Source organism: Bufo gargarizans, chromosome 2 (genome assembly GCF_014858855.1).
Source record: "Bufo gargarizans isolate SCDJY-AF-19 chromosome 2, ASM1485885v1, whole genome shotgun sequence".
In the NCBI taxonomy this organism is placed as follows: Eukaryota; Metazoa; Chordata; class Amphibia; order Anura; family Bufonidae; genus Bufo; species Bufo gargarizans.
Genome location: NC_058081.1, coordinates 559666164 through 559686208, shown reverse-complemented (window position 1 = coordinate 559686208; position 20045 = coordinate 559666164). Strand labels below are relative to the sequence as shown.

At 41.0% G+C, this 20045-nt stretch overlaps 1 protein-coding gene and 1 long non-coding RNA gene across 2 annotated transcripts; one reads left to right on the top strand and one right to left on the bottom strand.

Moving 5' to 3' along the window:
* Positions 1–4614: 4614 nt before the first annotated feature.
* On the top strand, positions 4615–9506 carry LOC122926695 (pro-adrenomedullin-like). Its single transcript, XM_044278162.1, has 4 exons — positions 4615–4732; positions 7858–7948; positions 8419–8565; positions 8860–9506. Exons 2-4 carry the CDS (start codon positions 7860–7862, stop codon positions 9095–9097), a joined length of 474 nt encoding a protein of 157 aa, XP_044134097.1. The 5' UTR covers positions 4615–4732; positions 7858–7859; the 3' UTR covers positions 9098–9506.
* Positions 9507–18798: 9292 nt separating this feature from the next.
* LOC122928066 lies at positions 18799–19670 on the bottom strand. Its single transcript, XR_006387843.1, has 3 exons — positions 19625–19670; positions 19181–19399; positions 18799–18948 (listed from the first exon to the last, which is right to left on the bottom strand). It is a non-coding gene; the product is annotated as an uncharacterized LOC122928066 (long non-coding RNA).
* Positions 19671–20045: the final 375 nt, after the last annotated feature.

Here is a 20045-nt window from a genome sequence, read left to right as displayed (position 1 = left end):
GAGATGGAATATTACACCGTTCTCATTGAAATCAATAGGCTGCCTGTTTAGTGTATAGATTTGCTGAGTCCTCCTGGGACAGAGACTTTCTTTGTAGCTGGTCTTTGCACTGGATAATAGAGGATCCTGAACAGGAGACCTCCCATTATCAACTTTTCCCTAATGGTCCATTCACACGTCCGTTGTTTCTTTCCTGATCTGTTCCGTTTTTTGCTGAACAGATCTGGACCAGATCTGGACCCATTCATTTTCAATGGGTCCTGAAAAAAAATCTGACATTGTGCTGTCCGTTTTTTTTCAGGACCCATTGAAAATGAATGGGTCCAGATCTGGTCCAGATCTGTTCAGCAAAAAACAGAACAGATCAGGAAACAAACAACGGAAGTGTGAATGGACCCTAATAGGATATTTAAAAATAAGTTTTCTAAATCAGACAACTAAGGATGAGCGAACTTCTGTTTTCAAATTCAGCGTACAAGGTTCGGGTTATCTAAGAATTCTGTTATGGATTCCACTACGACGGACCATAAGCGTCCGTGATAGCGGAATCCATAACGGAATTCTTAGATAACCCGAACCCGAACCTTGTATGCCGAACTTGAAAACAGAAGTTCGCCCAACACTACAGGCCACCTCTTTATTGTTTTGGCATGTCACTGGGAAACATTAATGAGGGTCTGTGTACACACAATTCTGCAGCCTTCAGAGCTGAAATTTCCCGTCACACTTTGTTGGTTTGGTATCTATACAGAACTATTAGGCCCCTTTCACATGGGTGAGTTGAGGTGAACGCATTGCACTCGCACTGAATCCGGACCCATTTACTTCTATGGGGCTGTGCACATGAGCGGTGATTTTCATGCATCACTTGTGCTTTGCGTGAAAATCGCTGCATGCTCTATTTGGTGTGTTTTTCACGCAACGCAGGCCCCATAAAAGTGAATGGGGCTGCGTGAAAATCGCAAGCATCCGCAAGCAAGTGTGGATGAGGTGCGATTTTCACGCATGGTTGCTAGGTGACAATCGGGATGGGGAACCAATCTTTACTATTTTCCCTTATAACTTGGTTATAAGGGAAAATAATAGCAGTCTTGATACAGAATGCTTAGTAAAATCCACTTGCGCAGCCCGGCTTCTCTTCTTTCTTCTTCTTTGAGGAAAAGGACCTGTGGTGACGTCACTGAGCTCATCACATGGTCCGTCACATGATCCATCACCATGGTGATGGATCATGTGATGAGCGCAGTGACGTCACCACAGGTCCTTTTCCTCACAGATCAAAGAAGAAGACAGAATAGAAGCCGGGCTGCACGAACAAATGGATTAAGGTGAGTTAAATAATATATTTTTTTTTTAACCCCTCCATCCTTATTTTACTAAGCATTCTGTATTAAGAATGCTATTTTCCCTTATAACCATGTTCCGTATGGCATATACAGTATACAGTAATTACATAGAAAAAATTGGGCGGGGCATAACATTTTCAATAGATGGTGCCGCAATAAACATATACGGAAGACATACGGATGCGTTTCCGTATGTGTTCCTTTTTTTTGCGGACCCATTGACTTGAATGGAGCAACAGAACGTGATTTGCGGGCAATAATAGGACATGTTCTATCTGTCAACGGAACGGAAATACGGAAACGGAATGCATACGGAGTACATTCCGTTTTTTTTGTGTAGATTTCACCCTTTTTAATGGAAGGGTAAGATCTGCTGAAAATCCAAAACCAAAAACCGCATAAAAACTCAGTGTTTCTTGTTTGCAGTTTTCTTGCTTATTTTCTGCACACAAATCTGCACCATGTTTCCAACAATGACCAGCAAAGTCGTGAATGCAGCTGTGGACTGTAATCCAGGATCAGCACAAGATATGCAACATGATGTATTTACTAAATTATTCCTTTTTTTTTCATGCAGATTGGAATTTCCTAACATAAATGTGATTCACCACAATGAGTCGTCTCATTTTGGATGGACTTTTCATGATGAATCAGGTTTATTTTGTTTGCTTTTAATCTTTCATTTCAGTAAAGAGACATAATAAAAGTGAAGCCTGGATTTGAAGCATGTACAGTATCTTGGAAAGGGCATAGTTAGCAATTCACTAAACGGTGTTGTACAGGCTCTGAATAATTAGGCTGCTTTTTCTTCCAGAACCAGCTCCCCAGGTTGTATGTAGTACGTGCGCTGCAATACCAGACACAACCCATGGACAGGCGTGGGGCTGTTTGTAGAAGAAAGCCGCTGTCACAAAAAAAGCCAGTAGGGAGATCAAGTTTATTACCACTATTCTGATATAACTCCAGTAAGCATCATTCTCCTCTGTTTGCCTTGGGGGCTCATATTAGTTCATGCCAAGTTTCCCAGATTGCTCAGGAGTTCCCCAAAATAGGGAGATCTCCCAGACTCCTGGCAGGGCAGACATGTGTCCCACAAAGACTGTTGGCATGTAACCAGGAGCAGACTGGGAACTTAAAGTGGCCCCGGAAAAAAGATAAGTGGCCCCGGAAAAAAAGCTAAGTGGCCCCATTTTGTAGTTAGGAAATCAGGGTGAACACAAGTAGGTGGGGCCAGCAATACCATACTGAGGCACATTATACCACCCCAACAGAGCCAGGTACCATAGTGCATTACAAAATACTGTCCCAAAAACTGCCACTGGCCGACATGAGGATGGCTCAGGTGGCCCCTTGGTCATTGTCCCACCGGGAAGTTTCCCTGTAGGGTCTATGGCCTGTCCGTCCCTGCATGTATCATATGGGATCTGGGCTCTTTTTCAACAGGACACCGTAGATGCATAACAAAGATTCAGTTTATTTGCTGCTAGCTATAGCCAGCTGTCCCGAATCAAGGTTTGGGGACGTCAGCCACCGTGGGAGATTAGGTTTGCCAGGCAGTTTGTGGACACTGGCTTAGATAGTGGCACAAACAGGACCCAGTGAACAAAAGGAAAAAAAACTTACATCACAGGACCCATGAGAAAGCACAAAGATGTGGATTGATTGATAACAGCTATGCTCACCTATTGGGCGGTCAGTGATGACCACGGCGTGCTGTATGTTGTCATATTTCTCCTACTGAAGCTCCCCCTTGAGGTGAAATTAGGAAGCCAGGATTTATTATTTGAATGGAAGTTTAGCCATGGAGCTCTGTACACAAAATTTGAGTTCCTATAGAGATATGAAACAGTACATAGTTAAACAATTATACTGCTTGTGAGGGGCACATTGCTAGCACTATTATTTATTAGGGACACATTGGGGGCCTGTTGGCATTGTAAATGGGATTATTCTGAATTGCACTTTTAATGGTGGAACTTTGGTTTTCAGTACGGGTTCAGATAGAAAATTAATTTCAACACACTGCAAATAGCACTTAATCTCAAACTTCCCTAAAATGATTATTTAAACATAAAGAAGTATAGTTATATAAGAGCTCTGCAGAAAAAGATTGTACATGCACTTCCTAAATTACCAATTGTGCCCCCTATGCCTCCCTGGGGTGTTTTTATCTAGTTACCCAACAGGGCCTTTCTATATTTTGTCTATGGTGAGTGCTACCAAAATTGCCAGAAGTGATAAATGTAACTAAAAAGAAAAAACATATTTCCATTCCTACATTGGTCCCTATGTAATACAGTATATGCAAACCCCGCTCAACTCTTTGTATGCAGTCTCGTCCATATGCAGTCGCCTACCACCTTATTAAAGGGTTTATGAAGTGCTAAATTATTGATAACGTATCCTCAAGGATAGCTCGTCAATATTAGATCGATGGGGATGCGACTCACCGCACCCCCACATCAGCTGTTTAAGAGGTGGCAGCACTCATGCGAGAGCTCCTTCCGCTTCAAAATGACCTCTGTCTCATTTACAACAGCGGCACAGTGTAATTATGAGCGCTGCTACCTCTTCAAACAGATGATCAGGGGGCTGCCGGGAGTCAGACCCCCACCGATCTGATATTGATGACCTATCCTGAGGATAGGTCATTAATATTTTAGCACTGCACAACCCCTTAAACAGGCTGTCAAATATTAGTCAGCAAGGTCTTATTATTTTTCCAGAAACAGCACCACTCTTGTTTACGGGTTGAAACTGGTATTGCAGCTCAGCTTCTTTCACTTGAATGGAGCTCAGCTACAATACCCTAACCAGCCAATGGAAAAGGGTGGCACAGTTTCTAGAAAAAATAAATAAAAAATAGATTAATATTGTTAATCTAAGACAGCCCCTTTAATTTAGCTTGTAAGGTTTACTGGACATCCTCCCTAAAATACTGAAGAACAAGCAAGACAAGCTGAAAATAGTTTTAAGATAAATGATTTCTTTTTTGTATGCACATGTATCACATTTTTGTCATTTGTATGCCTGTGTTTTACGTCTGTATTTTTACTGTATAAATTCAGAAAGATGTATAATTTTTCTGACATTTTACAAATTTCCCCTGCCTGACACAACATAGATAAACGTGCCAGGAATTATATGCAGTCTATTTAATTGAGACTTACTCAACATTGTTGTTCTTTGCCTCCCTGCGTGACGTCATCATCATCATCATCATCATCCTCCTGCACATGACCTCCCCTGTAGGTTAGGCAGCATATAAAGGAGTCCCAGGCACAGCTGCAGTCAGGGGGACAAAGCACTTATTTCTTGGACTGAACACTCTGCCAGGGAAGAAGCCAAAGAGAACTTCTGAGGACAGACGCAGGATATAAATAAAGGTGAGTGGCGCTCATCCAAAAATCTAACTCTTGTGTTTTATTCAGACTTATTTTCTGAATTCTAAAATTCAAATATTTCTAAATTTGACATGATGCTTACTGGTTTCATAATTCCTTAAATCATAATGTAAAATACACAATCTCTTTTAAATTGTAATGTATTTTTTCTTAATTTTTATTTATTTTAAATATTATTAGTTTCTTTTTTTTTTTTTTACAAATGAAGCAGGGTTGAATTTGCTTATTAACCCTATGGTGCTGCTTTCTTTGCTCATCACAATAGCTCTAATATAAGATATTGCAATAATTTTAAGTCATATAAAGATGAAGTTTGGTGACACAACTCTGCTACAGGCTTGGCTTCTTAGCAATACTTTGCAAGCAGATGTATATAGTCCATTTCCATTATTAGGTTAAAAATGTGTCAAAGCAATAAAACACAGTGAGCAAGTCAGCGCTAATCTCCCTATGGCGGGCAGAGACTTGCAAATTCTGTTGGAATGACTTGGACTTTCTGATGCAATATAATATAAGGGTTGCAGTGCTTGCTCTGCTTGTCCCTAGGCTATATAATCCACTGAGCACACAGTGGGGTTCCTCACTGTTCTGTTCAAACGCCAGGCCTAAAATACACCAATGTAGCAGAGGAATAGCCATAGACGTTGCATTAATCCTTATATCTAAGGAGTTCATCACCATATCAAAGTGTGTATTTGAGTAATGCAACTCACTGAGGCATAAATGATGACGCCCCAAGTATTCAGCTCTGCTACATCTGTACCTGCTCATTCATCTCTTCTTTTACTAATGTAATACTACGCTTCACATTTTAGCATCAGCATCCTTTGTTGCATAGTAAATCATAGATTGAAGCCTGACAGGCAGGAAGCCAAATCTAGCTATGTACTATCGTTTAGTACATGCCTTAGGTGGCAGATATTTATTTTAGGCTGGCTATGCTTATAAATAACTATGATATATGTATTTTAACTGTATTAAGTACTAGGCAGGTGGTAATGCTCCATATTGCTGATACTTAGTAACAGATACATGTGGTAGTGAATAAGCGCTGCTGGGATATTATGAATGAATTGTTGGAGGGCATTCATTATTAAATATATTGCCCAGTAAGCTGAGATACAGGGAGCTGTTTGCAGGGACTGCAGAATTTCTCTAGTTTTTCTTGTGCCTGCCTTTGGATAAGAGAAACACCATTCTATTTTTTATAGGGTCTTTTCGCATTGTGTCTGCAGTTTACATTTACCGTATAGGTCAGGAAAGTTCCTTGTGGATACATTAAACAGCCCCCACTCAACCAACGGAGGCCAAAAGAGTGAGCTTTCAGCCTCCGTCAGACCACTATCTGTCAGGAATAATGGCGTAGATTGCGCTATTCCATACAGTCATCCAGTAAAAAAAAAAAACGTACACAGCACAGTATACTTTTTTTTTTGGTGTAAAATGTCGCTCAGTGGTATACATTAGGCACATGCATCCCAAACAGAAACCAAAGACAATCACTGTATAACACAGTGTGAATAGAGCCTTAGTTACACACCCAGAGCCAAAGTAGTTTCCCAGAGTGGGAACCCTACAAACAACTACCCATATCTCAGCTTCCTAAACCTTTAGGTATGGCATATAACAGTGATGGCGAACCTATGGCACGGGTGCCAGAGGCGGCACTCAGAGCCCTCTCTGTGGGCACCCACACCCTGGTGAAAGTCTATGGTTTACCAATATGCCTTAAACTTTTCCTGCCATTCAACAGTGCAGGACATGCTATGAAAAGCACAGGCAGCGCACTGAATGTAGGCAGGTTATTATAGCTAAATGATAAAGTACATGGAAGATATATGATATTGGTGTTCAGGTTAAATTGCCGTGTTGGCACTTTGCGATAAATAAGTGGGTTTTGGGTTGCAGTTTGGGCACTCGGTCTCTAAGAGGTTCACCATCACTGGCATATAAGGACTCATGCACACAAACGTATTTTTGGTCCGCCTCAGAACTTCACTTTTTGCGGGTCGAATGAGGACCCATTCAGATCAATGGGGCTGCAAAAGATGCAGACAGCACACCGTGTGCTATCTGCGTCAGTATGTCCATTCCCCGGCCCTGCAAAATAATGGAACATGTCAAATTCTTATCTGTTTTACGGACAAGGATAGGGCTGTTCTATTAGGAGCTGACCAAAATGCAGGATGCACATGGCCAGTGTCAGTGTTTTGAGGACCACAAAATTTTTGGGGTACATGAGAACTATGGGAAACACATAGTTGAGTTGAATACTGTCAAACTGTGAAGGTGGACTCTAATGGAAAATTACACCCAAAAGTAATCATTTGGGCTGTTATGAAGTCCAAAAGGTACCAAATGCAACTGCAGACCCTAGGTTATGGAGGTCATTGGTTGTTGAAGATCAACACTCCCTGCCCTGTCTCCTGCCCTGTGTCCGGACAGAATCATTTAATTTCTCCATAGCATTTTATTCATTACCGTTTATTTATACAGGAACAACGGAGCACGATACATATAATGCCTTTTTGTCTTCTATATCAGGCTAAGCTCTATTTAATAGAATAGCGAGTAAATTAAAGGGATTGTTTAGGATTAGAAAAAGATTTGCTTTGCTCCAGAAACAGTGCCACTCTTGTCTAGTAGCTGTGTCTGGTGTCGCAACTCTGCAATGCCATACAGGAGACACATTTTCTTGATGAATACTTGAGAATGCAGCTTTCCTTTTTCAGTGATGTATGTAGGTGTATGGTAGCCGTTAGGCAGGGAGTGTTTCCATTACATTAGTCACTGCATTTGGCTGCGCTCTCCACAGTCTTGTCACTACCTGATACAGCTGAACTCTATGGTATGACCCAGATCATTGTGATACTGGCTTCACAATGGTGCACAGTGAAGACGACTTCCTCTATTGGATTAAATCCCATACATTTACTATTTTTGCTCTACTTTGTCCAGGTGCCAAAATGTTACAAAAACAATTACTTCTTGCATAAGAATTGTGAGAATAAAAACACAGTATAAATTTATCCCAGTTCAAGGAAACTAGCTGGACAAGGACATTGCCGGTGTTGTGTACTGATGTCATGTTGTTCTCTTTTCCACAGTCATGGCTTTTCGTGGATATATTCTTATTCTGTTTTTCCTCGTGATGACAATCAATGTCTGCAGAGCTCACTGGATGGAGAACAGGGACAGGTGAGCTTATTGCATGACTTTTCAACATCTACTAAACTATGTGACTAGTAATCTTCTCCAGTTACTCACAATGAATGTTGACTATACAAGAGATTATCAAACCTTGGTGGCTAGAATTTAAGCCTCCCCCCTGCCCCATACACATTAGAGTATTGTAATATTATTTTTTGGTAGGGCTGGTCAATAATCTAATGTGCATGAGGACCTCATGACTCTCCCTGTCACATGTCGGGGGACAGACGGATTGGTTTCTTTAAATTTCAGCCCTTTTGTTCTCCTGGGAGTTTAGCCACCACTGAAAAACTCTTTACAGTGATAAGTCATAGGTGGCCATAGACATAGAACAACTGTTTTCTCGAGCAGTAAGCTGCCACATGGCAAACAATGCCATTCAGCATGTGTGGACACACCCATACAAAAGCTTGGTGATTGTATAAGTATTGTAATTAATTACATTTCTTTCTCTGTAGGCGTATGCCACCACCTGTGGAATCATTCCTGGAAAAGCTTAAAGATCTGTCAAACCAAAGACTAAAGCGCAATGTAAGAGACAGTGACAATGATGTAACTACTGAGGAAGTCACAAAAGAAGCACGGACCGGTCAGAATTCCCTAAGGTAAAGGAATATATGTGTTGTCTTGTTGGGAAATAAACTGCTCCTTGATCTGGTGAATGGTAGAAATAGCTTCTAGAAATGAGTGTTAAAGGGTTTTATGAGATTAGCAAAAAGGATCTATTTTTCCAGAAATAGTGCCCCTCCTGTTCATAGGCTACTTCAGGCAAAATATGCCCTTTCTTCTGAACTCATACAACCTCTTTTTGGCACAGTCTGTAGGATGACAATAAAGTTCATAACTTGCTGCTATATTCATGATCTATAAAATGTATGTACTTATTTTCTTATTTCCAGTTCCTTGTTGCACCTGAGAGAGAAACGTTATGCCGCTTCCATCAGTGCTCGTGGTTGTCATTTGGGGACCTGCCAGATTCAGAATTTAGCCAACCTACTTTACCGACTTGGGAACAACAACAACAAAGACGGGTCAAACAGAGACACAAAGGACCCTTTAGGATACGGTAGAAGACGTCGTTCCTTGCTCCGGGAGAAGGAATGGACAGGCTTATCTGAAACATTACCAGCTACATAGATAAATGTGCACCTTTTAGGTTCACTCCACGAGTCAAGGAAGAATTATACTGGTAATTAACATTACATAGAGCTGAATTTGTGGTCTTTAGGTTTTCCTGTGGAGTCAATCCAAAAGCCAAGCTCGGAGATGTATGCTCCTGAGTGGTCAGGCTGCAGGCAACCTGTCACAGAACCTGAAGATTACACAAGCGTGTAGTGATACACCTGCTTTTTAATAGAAGGAACCAAGATTTATGCACTGATCCAAGTGTTAGTAAAAATGTCCTCTCCCCCTTCCTTCCCATATAGAAAACTGATACTACTATTCCAGGAGTATGCTTTCCAACAATAATAATGTCATTTGCTTTACAGCCACTGTGTAACTCCGTGTGCCAAGAATAATATTATAAAGTTATATTTAGAGTGACGTCAATGTCATGCTTTGAGTTCTTATGAATGACACAATGATCGAGTGTTCTCAGTGTGCCTACAGGATGCAGGTGGGGAAAGAAGAGAATTGTTTTGCACTTGTGTACTTGCTGGGGTAGGGGAGAGGGGACATGTTTACGCAAAGATGAGAGGTCAATTCCAAACAGCAGCATTTCCTCTTTTTATACCTCCCAGCAAGAAGGTCACAAGTGACGAGTATTTTTTCCTTTGCACTAGATATTAGAAGAAAATCGTGTCCTCCAGGATCTCACAGGCACAATAAAATCTTTACGCCTTCAGCTGCACATGTTATTTAATACAATGACATTAATCTGATGACATTTCACCTTATAAAAAAAAAATGAGATTTCAATTAGGAAAAAAAATAAATTAGACTTTTCATAAAATAATTTTTTTTATATGTGGTGACATTGCCCTTAAAAAGGGTGTCCAAAATGAGAAGAAAAGGTCAATTCTTTCTCCAAGTGGAGCTGAGCTGCAATACCATACACAGCCTATAGACAAAAGTAGCGCTTTTTCTGGAAAGAGTAGCAGATCCTTTTTTATTTTTTTTGCAATCTCGTTCTACCCCTCTAAGTATTTTGCACAATGTGGTGGCATGTTGCACTAACAGAAAAGGGTCCACTTCTCTAGTAGCTGGATGGAAATAAAAGCTGAATCCACTAAATGATCGTGGGGATTGGCAGCAAAGGGACTCATAGTACGAAAATGGTTTTCCGAGACCATATTCCAGTTTAGTGCATTGCAAAGTATGCTGTACCAGAGTGGTCCCCAACCTGTGGCTTTACAGCTGTTGCAAAACTACAGATCTCAGCATGGCCATCAGGACATCATGGGAGTTGTAGCTAACAGTTTGAGACACACACGTTGGACAGTATTGTGGTGCACCAATACATTGGGGAAGATTTATCAAACTGGTGTAAAGTAGAACTGACTTAGTTGCCCATAGTAACCAATCAGATTTCACCTTTCATTTTCCAAACGAGCTATGAAAAATGAAAGGTGGAATCTGATTGGTTGCTATGGGCAACCAAGCCAGTTCTGCTTTACACCAGGTTGATAAATCTCCCCCAGTGTCTTTATACTAGAAGTCATTGATAGCTGTAGGTTGCTATGGGTTACAGCATATTGCTGCTCTTTAAATAATACTATGCAGTGCAGCTTCTCCTTTACAGACATTATCTGCATACATTCTCAGATCTGAAGACATATCCCTTGCATTAGACAATTCCTTCCAGGCAGCATTCAACTGGTGTATCCATGAGGACATGAAGATGTAATCCGCACTGTGTCAGATTTCACTGTATTATATGAAATTTTATGGTCAGGAATATAATGTAAACATATCGGAGATGTAAATATACCTATCCACACTCTACAGATATTTATAGTTTTTACATTTTATTTTTAAGTATTTTAAATTAATATTTCTAAGTTATAAATGGTTGGGAATTGATTATTTTATAAGAGTAATTATTATGTTTTGACAATTTGCTCAATGGAATAACAGTATTTATGATGTTCACCAATTAAAAGGATGTTTATCTAATCCAAAGCGTCGCGTGATGTTATATAGAAGGTGCAATATATAGATTGTGACTGTTTGCTATAATCCCCTTGCATACATAGAGGAGGCAGCCATTTCCAAAAGTATTATGCCTCACTTTACACCACTCATCATTCTAAGATTGAGATAAAAACATGGCTGTTTATTCCCAAAACTACACCTGTCCACAGGTCGTGTGGTATTTCAGGACAACCATACTCACTTCAATGGAACAAAGCTGCAATACCAGACACACATAGGGTAATCCATAAGGTCTTGCTCACATTTCTGTGTCCATTTGATATCTGGGATAAATCTGTCCATGTTTCGTCCGTAAAGGATCTGTGATTGGTCCATGTGTCCGTTTTTTGACCATGTGTCATCCCTATTCCACGGACACTGCTCAGCTGAAAATGTATTTTCAAAGGATCTCCTACCAGTGGTGAGTAAAAAACAGACTAACGATGAGCGAACCTGTCGGAACAGCAGATGAACCTAAATATTTTCAGGTTCATTTTGGACAATTTTTAGTGCGCATGTCGGCAGGAATAAACCATTGGAGAGGAAGCAGAAGGGTTCTCACATGACCCTAAAGGTGTCCCTGAGAGAAGGGGGGGGCTTGCCCTGATTGGCTCCCAGGTTGACAGACAGTGTCTGCCAGAAAAAAAACTATCTTAGGCCTCATGCACACGACCGTTGTGTGTTTTGCGGATCTGCAATTTGCGGAACGGCACGGACAGCCATTGATATAACTGCCTACAAGAATAGGACAGGTTATATTTTTTTTGCGGACCACAGAACGGAGCAACGGATGCAGACAGCACACAGAGTGCTGTCCGCATCTTTTGCAGCCCCATTGAAGTAAATGGGTCCACATCCAAGCTGCAAAAACTGCGGCTTGGATGCGGACCAAAACAACGGTCGTAACCATGAGGCCTTAGGGAGTCAAGGTAAGTGAAAAAACAATCTGGGACAGTCAGAAATCAATCAAGTATTCTACTGCCAGGGAGCATGAAGGGAAAGCTAGAATTACAAAGAAGAATTGTGTGTGTAGAATAGGAACAAGCAGGGAAGCTGCCAGCAGGGAGAAAGGAGTGAGGAGTTGTGGAGCAACCCCTATTTTAACAGAAATCCTTTTTTTGGGGGGGAGGGGGGGCGTGAGGGTGGAATAAACAAAAAATGTATAACATGTGTTCTACCATCAATTTAGCATGGCATATAGAATAGTGAGATATCTGTGTCTGGTCATCTCACATATTTCATTTTCTTTTTCTTTATTAGTTTGAAAAACCGTATCAGTGATCAGTGATTCAGAACGAAATATTAGGACTAAATATGTTTATTATCTCCACACACAGTTCAGTTCAAAAATAAAAAATAATTGGGGGGAAGGGGGTTATTGAATTTAATCAAACCAGCATATAGTACACACTAGGGTAACAATTTACCTGTGAGTGTTAACGTGAATTTGAGCATCAGGCCTCAATCGTCCGTCTCCGTTTATTCTATATCTACATGGTTAGAATTACATTTTTTGGGGGATTGTTCAATTTAATTAAATCAGCAAATATATGTTATTACTACAGCGAAGCACAGGGTTGTGCAGCAATCTACCTGTGAGTGTGAACATGAATTTCAGTGTGAGGCTTGGCCCTTAACCATCCATTAATGTTAATTTATTTCTCCACACGGTTGAATTTTACATTTTTGGGGGGAATTATTCAATTGAATTAAATCAGCATATAGGTGATCGGCAGTACACCAAACTACTTTCCTGTGAGTGATAACAACAAATTGAGCATCAGGTTTCAATTGTCCATTTCCATTTCCATTGGAATGTAATTTTTTGGGGTAGTGCAGCAATCTACCTGTGAGTGTTAACGTGAAATTGAGCATCAGGCCTGAATAGTCTATTTTCATGAATTCCATTTTCATACGTTTGTAATGTAACTTTCCTATCACAAAGTCTTTAACTTAAACAGTTCGCTGTTTATTCACACATAAGGAAACACAAAATTACCATTCACAGTCTTGGTGTTTGTTCACACCATGCAATGTCCATAGAACAAAATCTTCACCTGGTTAGCAGTTTTCCCCCGCAGTCCACAGCAGGCTTTAGGTGCCTGTTTTCCAGCATGCGGCTTTTAAGCCTTTAGCATGGCACCAATTCACAGATCCCAAAACAGAGTCTCCACAGCTTCCCCGTCAGATGGAGGATCATCCACACCCAGCCGAGACTGCTGGCTGGGTTTTTATATAGGCCATAAACAACTGGCCTGGAGCGTGGGGAGAAGCCATCCACCCAGCACTTTAGCTACTCTCAGTAAGAGCCGGCCCGGATCGGCTTTACAGCCATACTAACAACAAACAGTGTCAATCAGCACTAGCTGCCGCTGACACTTAAAACTACCAGCTCTTACCACACCGATGCCAGGAACCTCGGTGACACATACCTTCCATCAATGACGGCCCCTTGCACCTTCCTACAATATATACATGATTAATGCAGCAATACACAGGGTAAGGCAGCGATCTACCTGTGAGTGTTAACGTGAAATTGAGCATCAAGTCTAAAACGTTAGTTTCTGTGAATTCCATTTCCACGCGGATGGAATTATTATTTTTATTTTTTTTGGGGGGGGGATACAGTTTTAATTTATTACACCAGCGTATAGGTGATCAGTACACAAGTACACAGGCTAGGGTAACAATTTACCTGGAAATGTTAAAACGACATGAAAGGTCAGGCCTCAGTCATCTGTTTCCATATGTTCACTTTCCACACGGTCGGGATAATATATTTTTGGGGACTTATTCAATTTAATTAAAGCAGCATATTTGTGATCAGTACAACAATACACAGGCTAGAGCAGCAATTTACCTGTGAGTGTTAACAAGAAATTGTTCACGAGCCCTGGCTCTTAATCATCCGTTAACGTTAATTTATTTCTCCACACAGTTGAAATTTTTTTGGGGACTTGTTTAATTTAATTAAACCAGCATATAGGTGATCAACACCTAAACACAGGCCAGCACACAAAAGTATCTGTGAGGGATAACAAATTTAGGCCTAAATCCATTTCCCTTTATTTCTGTGTTCAAAAACATGTTTCCAATCAGTTTGTTTTCATTGGGGTTGTCGATTATATTCAAACTAGCAGCATATATACATGATTACTACACCAATAGACAGGGTAGCAGACAAAAGTATTTGGAAGTGATAAGGAATTTAGGCCTAAACGTGTTTCCCTCTATTACAGTCTTCACTCTTGTGAGCCGAAACGTCGCAAGACTTGCCATATCATGGGTGAATAAACCACTATTTGTTTTTTACCACTATTCCGGAGTGCAGTCCTACTTCTTTTACCTATACTATTGGAGATTGCCGTTACCCTACGTTGGACCTTGCACCCACACTCTGGTTGGTGCTCCCGCTGGACCTTCCTTCTATATATATATATATATATATATATATACAGTGGGATGCAAAAGTTTTGTTAACCTTGTTAATCGTCATGATTTTCCTGTATAAATCGTTGGTTGTTACGATATAAAATGTCAGTTAAATATATCATATAGGAGACACACACAGTGATATTTGAGAAGTGAAATTAAGTTTATTGGATTTACAGAAAGTGTGCTATAATTGTTTAAACAAAATTAGGCAGGTGCATAAATTTGGGCACTGTTGTCATTTTATTGATTCCAAAACCTTTAGAACTAATTATTGGAACTCAAATTGGCTTAGTAAGCTCAGTGACCTCTGACCTACATACACAGGTGAATCCAATTATGAGAAAGAGTATTTAAGGGGGTCAATTGTAAGTTTCCCTCCTCTCTGAAGAGTAGCAACATGGGGGTCTCAAAACAACTCTCAAATGACCCGAAGACAAAGATTGTTCACCATCGTGGTTTAGGGGAAGGATACAGAAAGCTGTCTCAGAGATTTCAGCTGTCTGTTTCCACAGTCAGGAACATGTTGAGGAAATGGAAGACCACAGGTTCAGTTCAAGTTAAGGCTCGAAGTGGCAGGAGATGCTGTATGCGAGAGTGATGCAGAGGAAGCCTTTTCTCCGCCCACAGCACAAAAAGTGCCGCTTGAGGTGGGCTAAAGCACATTTGGACAAGCCAGCTTAATTTTGGAATAAGGTGCTGTGGACCGATGAAACTAAAATTGAGTTATTTGGCTATGAGAAGGGGCGTTATGCATGGAGGAAAAAGAACACAGCATTCCAAGAAAAACACCTGCTACAGTACCTACAGTAAAATATAGTGGTGGTTCCATCATGCTGTGGGGCTGTGTGGCCAGTGCAGGGACTGGGAATCTTTTCAAAGTTGAGGGACGCATGGATTCCACTCAGTATCAGCAGATTCTGGAGACCAATGTCCAGGAATCAGTGACAAATCTGAAGCTGCGCCGGGGCTGGATCTTTCAACAAGACAACAACCCTAAACACTGCTCAAAATCCACTAAGACATTTATGCAGAGGAACAAGTACAATGTTCTGGAATGGCCATCTCAGTCCCCAGACCTGAATATAATAGAAAATCTGTGGTGTGACTTAAAGAGAGCTGTCCATGCTCGGAAGCCATCAAACCTGAATGAACTAAAGATGTTTTGTAAAGAGGAATGGTCCAAAATACCTTCAACCAGAATCCAGACTCTCATTGGAACCTACAGGAAGCGTTTAGAGGCTGTAATTTCTGCAAAAGGAGGATCTACTAAATATTGATTTCATTTCTTTTTTGTGGTGCCCAAATTTATGCACCTGCCTAATTTTGTTTAAACAATTATAGCACATTTTCAGTAAATCCAATAAACTTCATTTCACTTCTCAAATATCACTGTGTGTGTCTCCTATATGATATATTTAACTGACATTTTTTATAGTAACAACCCACGATTTATACAGGAAAATTGTGACGATTAACAAGGTTGCCCAAACTTTTGCATCCCACTGTATATATATATATATATATATATATATATATATATAATTACTACCTTGACACACAGGATAGTAGACAACATTATCTGAGAGGCCCAAAAATGCCCAGGCTATGGAAGGGTTCCAAACAAAATACCCAGAGCCAGAATGTAGGTAGTAGTAGCACCAACTATCCATCCAGAAGTAGTAGTAATAGTAGTTGTAGTAGAAAGCAGCAGTTGACCCGGCTGGCTTCGGAAAGGTGCAACATTATAGTTGAGGAGAAAAAGGATGCGATTGTGGATTGGATGGCTAACTTCTCCTCTCAGTCACAGCAGGATGATGATGAGGTGACTTCAGAGTCCGACATCATGGCATGGAGCCAGGGGTCACAGCATTCCTCCTGCTCCTCCTCCTTGCAGCCCCAAATAAGGCTTTCAGTGGAATCCTTTGAGTCTTCACTGTGCAAGATCTGCGGGATTAAATAAGCTGTGGGCGTTCAAACACAATTATAGGTACCAGAGGGTGTTTTATTAATAGCAGAATAGAACCACATTATCTAAAGGGTGTATCTCACAATGACATATGCAGCAAAGGCTGCAAAATTTAGTTTTTTGCCCAAAATGGGTGTTTTTCTAATAGCAGAATAGAACCACAGTATGTAAAGGGTGTATCTCACACGTACAGATCCAGACTAGGCCGAAATTAAAGATTTTTGCCCAAAAGGGGTGTTTTATTAATAGCAGAATAGAACCACAGTATCTAAAGGGTGTATCTCACAATGACATATGCAGCAACGGCTGCAAAATTATTTTTTTTGCCCAAAATGGGTGTTTTTTTAATAACAGACTATGACAGCAGTATATAACGCTTGAATTTCACACGTGCAGATGTAGCAAGGGTTTTAAAATTTGCTATTTTGCCCAAAAAGCATATTATAGCTGTATTTCTAGCTTAAATTGCACACTAACTAATGCTGCAAAGGCACCAGATGTAGAATATTGCCAAGAAAGGGTCTTTTTTTTTTTAAACCAGATTATTATTGTAGTATTTCAAACTTGGATTTGAATGTCACAAAAGCACATATGCAGTGCTGGTGCAATGAGCTTGCAGAAAATGGCCGCCGCCGCCCACCTAACTAACAGATGGATAAAAGTTATTTTTCTCTGTCACTGGGCTCAGGGCAGGGTAAAAAGATTGTGCACTGCACACAACTAAATCTATGTAGATCGCTGAGTTCAGTTGCTTGAGCTGGACGAGAGGGATCAGCAATGGCCGGCTCTTCAGGGACTGCCTCTGGGGGGAACATCTTGCGCCAGAGTACTGCTTGCTGTTCTGTAAAAGCAAGGAGGTGAGCAAAGCAACTTCTAAAGCTACAAAGGAAGTTGCATTCCCCAAAAAATTCATACAAATACTGTACATAGATAAGAGTCCATACATTCTATTAGTGTCTATGTACAGAAGTGTCTATGTACAGTACGATATTTTTTTGGGGGAAAGCAACTTCCGAAGTATAATATGAAGCACGCTTCACTCATCTCCACTGCACAAAATACTATGTGGATGTCCATGACAGAGTCCCAAATGACAGTCAACTGGACCATACACATAGATTGGAAAACATAATTCATAATCTGTATACTGTTAAACAAAAAGTGCAATGCAACAGCTCACTGCAAACCAAATAAAGTACAAAATTGCATCATAATTTCAAATGCTATACTAATGAGTTAGAGATGCTTGGCAAATCGTTTTGTACAAAATTATTTGAGTCCGTCTGCCGCACGTCAAGGCGATCTCTAGTTAGACGGGTTCCTAACACAAAATTTTACCTGTTATGTGCCATGACGGCTACCATACAATTCAGAAAGTGCAGGTTCCATATGCATGCTGCATCCGCCTGAATTTCTGTCATTTTTGGTGCCAAAATGGCCTCCATTATATCCACGGAAAGCAGTTACCAGCATGCATGCAGAGCCCACTCCACACCACTCCCGGCGCCACATGGCCACCAGGGACTGCAATGAGAGTCCACACACTATCTCTCTCCTGGTGCCATATGGCTTCAGTGAGTGAGGGGGAGCAGGCCAAGCTATATACTAACACTAATTAAAATCAGCCAATGGGGCAGACGAGCTGGTCAGGAGTGCACGACTAAGGAGGCAGCCACACCTCCAGTACAAGCTGCAAAGAAAAAGGGGGTCAGTCAGCACATCCCAAAGCGCAGGGGCACGTTGCTATGGCTGAGAACAAGACTGTTAAACAAAAAGTGCAATGCAACAGCTCACTGCAAACCAAATAAAGTACAAAATTGCATCATAATTGCAAATGCTATACTAATGAGTTAGAGATGCTTGGCAAATCGTTTTGTACAAAATTATTTGAGTCCGTCTGCCGCACGTCAAGGCGATCTCTAGTTAGACGGGTTCCTAACACTAAATTTTACCTGTTATGTGCCATGACGGCTACCATACAATTCAGAAAGTGCAGGTTCCATATGCATACTGCATCCGCCTGAATTTCTGTCATTTTTGGTGCCAAAATGGCCTCCATTATATCCACGGAAAGCAGTTACCAGCATGCATGCCGGACCCACTCCACACCACTCCTGGCGCCACACGGCCACCAGGGACTGCAATGAGAGTCCACACACTATCTCTCTCCTGGTGCCATATGGCTTCAGTGAGTGAGGGGGAGCAGGCCAAGCTATATACAAAAACTAATTAAAATCAGCCAATGGGGCAGACGAGCTGGTCAGGATAATCTGTATACACATCATATCTTACCCTTGCAGCTCTAGGGTTCTTCGTAGGAACCCCAAGGTGGCAGAATAGCGATATGTATGCCTTGAGGCTCCTCCAGAACCACTTGGGTGCCGAAGTTCCTCGTTATAATCTTTCTTGTAGCGGTCCCTCATTGACCGCCACCGAACCAGGATTGTCAACCCTGGAACAAAAAAAATAAAAATATAAAAAAAGGTAGTTTTTAAAGTGCATGATTTGTTAACATCAAAAATGGTTTACTGTTTCATTGAACCAGCCACAACAACAATAAAAAAAGTTTTTGAAATTTGTTGTTAAACTATTGGTGGCAGTGGCCCACATCAACTAGACGGTAAACCACTTGAGCAATAAAACATACGTGTATGCTATCTACAAATGAAATACTGTATACTTACAGCACTCATCCCGTTGCCTGTCTCCGAGGTCGTCCCAATTTGGGCCTCACAAATCTCGTGCCAGAGGAGCCGGGTTGCTTGGTGGTATGCGTGGCGGCTGTCGGTGTGGTCTCACAACGGTGGTCATTCCTCCACCATCTGGATGAGGTGGTCATTGTCAATAAAAAATAAAAAAATGCCGACGTCCTCCTCATCCATTCTGGTGGAGACTCGGGAACCCTAGAAAAATAAAATAAAAAAAATTAACATAATATTTTTAACTTTAAAAATTAAAAAGACTTTGATTGAAAATACTCACACGACCCCTACCGCCACATGCTCCCCGACTTCCTCTGGCAGAGGCTCAATGACCTCTCTGAGAGGCAGTGGGACAAGATGGCGCAAAAAAAAAAAAAGAACACACAATAACATGAATTTTTGAGAAAAAACTATTTAAACACCTACCGTTTGCTGTCCTCCACCCCCGACTTCCTCCTCTGTTGGACTTTCATGGCCGGGAGGCATCTCCTCCAGAGATGATGACTGAGAAAAAAATAATTTGAATAATTACAAAAAATTACAGTTGGGAATGCTACCTAACTTGACATACCGTTTCATGTCGGCGAGGAGGAGAGCTCCCGGCCTCACTTGAAGATGTGCTACTTAAGACTACTAATCCAGGCATCCACTATGTACTTATACTACCTGCAGTCCATATGTACTCTTGCACAGGGACTTCAGGTAGTATAAGTGCAAAGTGAATGCTAGGAGTAGCACTACCTAGGACTACTACTCCTAGCATCCACTATGTACTTATACCGAGGGGCACTGTAACTAAAAACACATGGACCTTTGCAAATATTGGCAATATAAAACCCTTTATTGG

Bases quoted from the DNA above. Each gene is read 5' to 3' on its own strand.
- LOC122926695 (XM_044278162.1), top strand. From the start codon at position 7,860: ATGGCTTTTCGTGGATATATTCTTATTCTGTTTTTCCTCGTGATGACA. The intron at 7,949-8,418 runs GTGAGCTTATTG...CTTTCTCTGTAG, and splicing joins TGGATGGAGAACAGGGACAG to GCGTATGCCACCACCTGTGG. The intron at 8,566-8,859 runs GTAAAGGAATAT...TCTTATTTCCAG, and splicing joins ACCGGTCAGAATTCCCTAAG to TTCCTTGTTGCACCTGAGAG.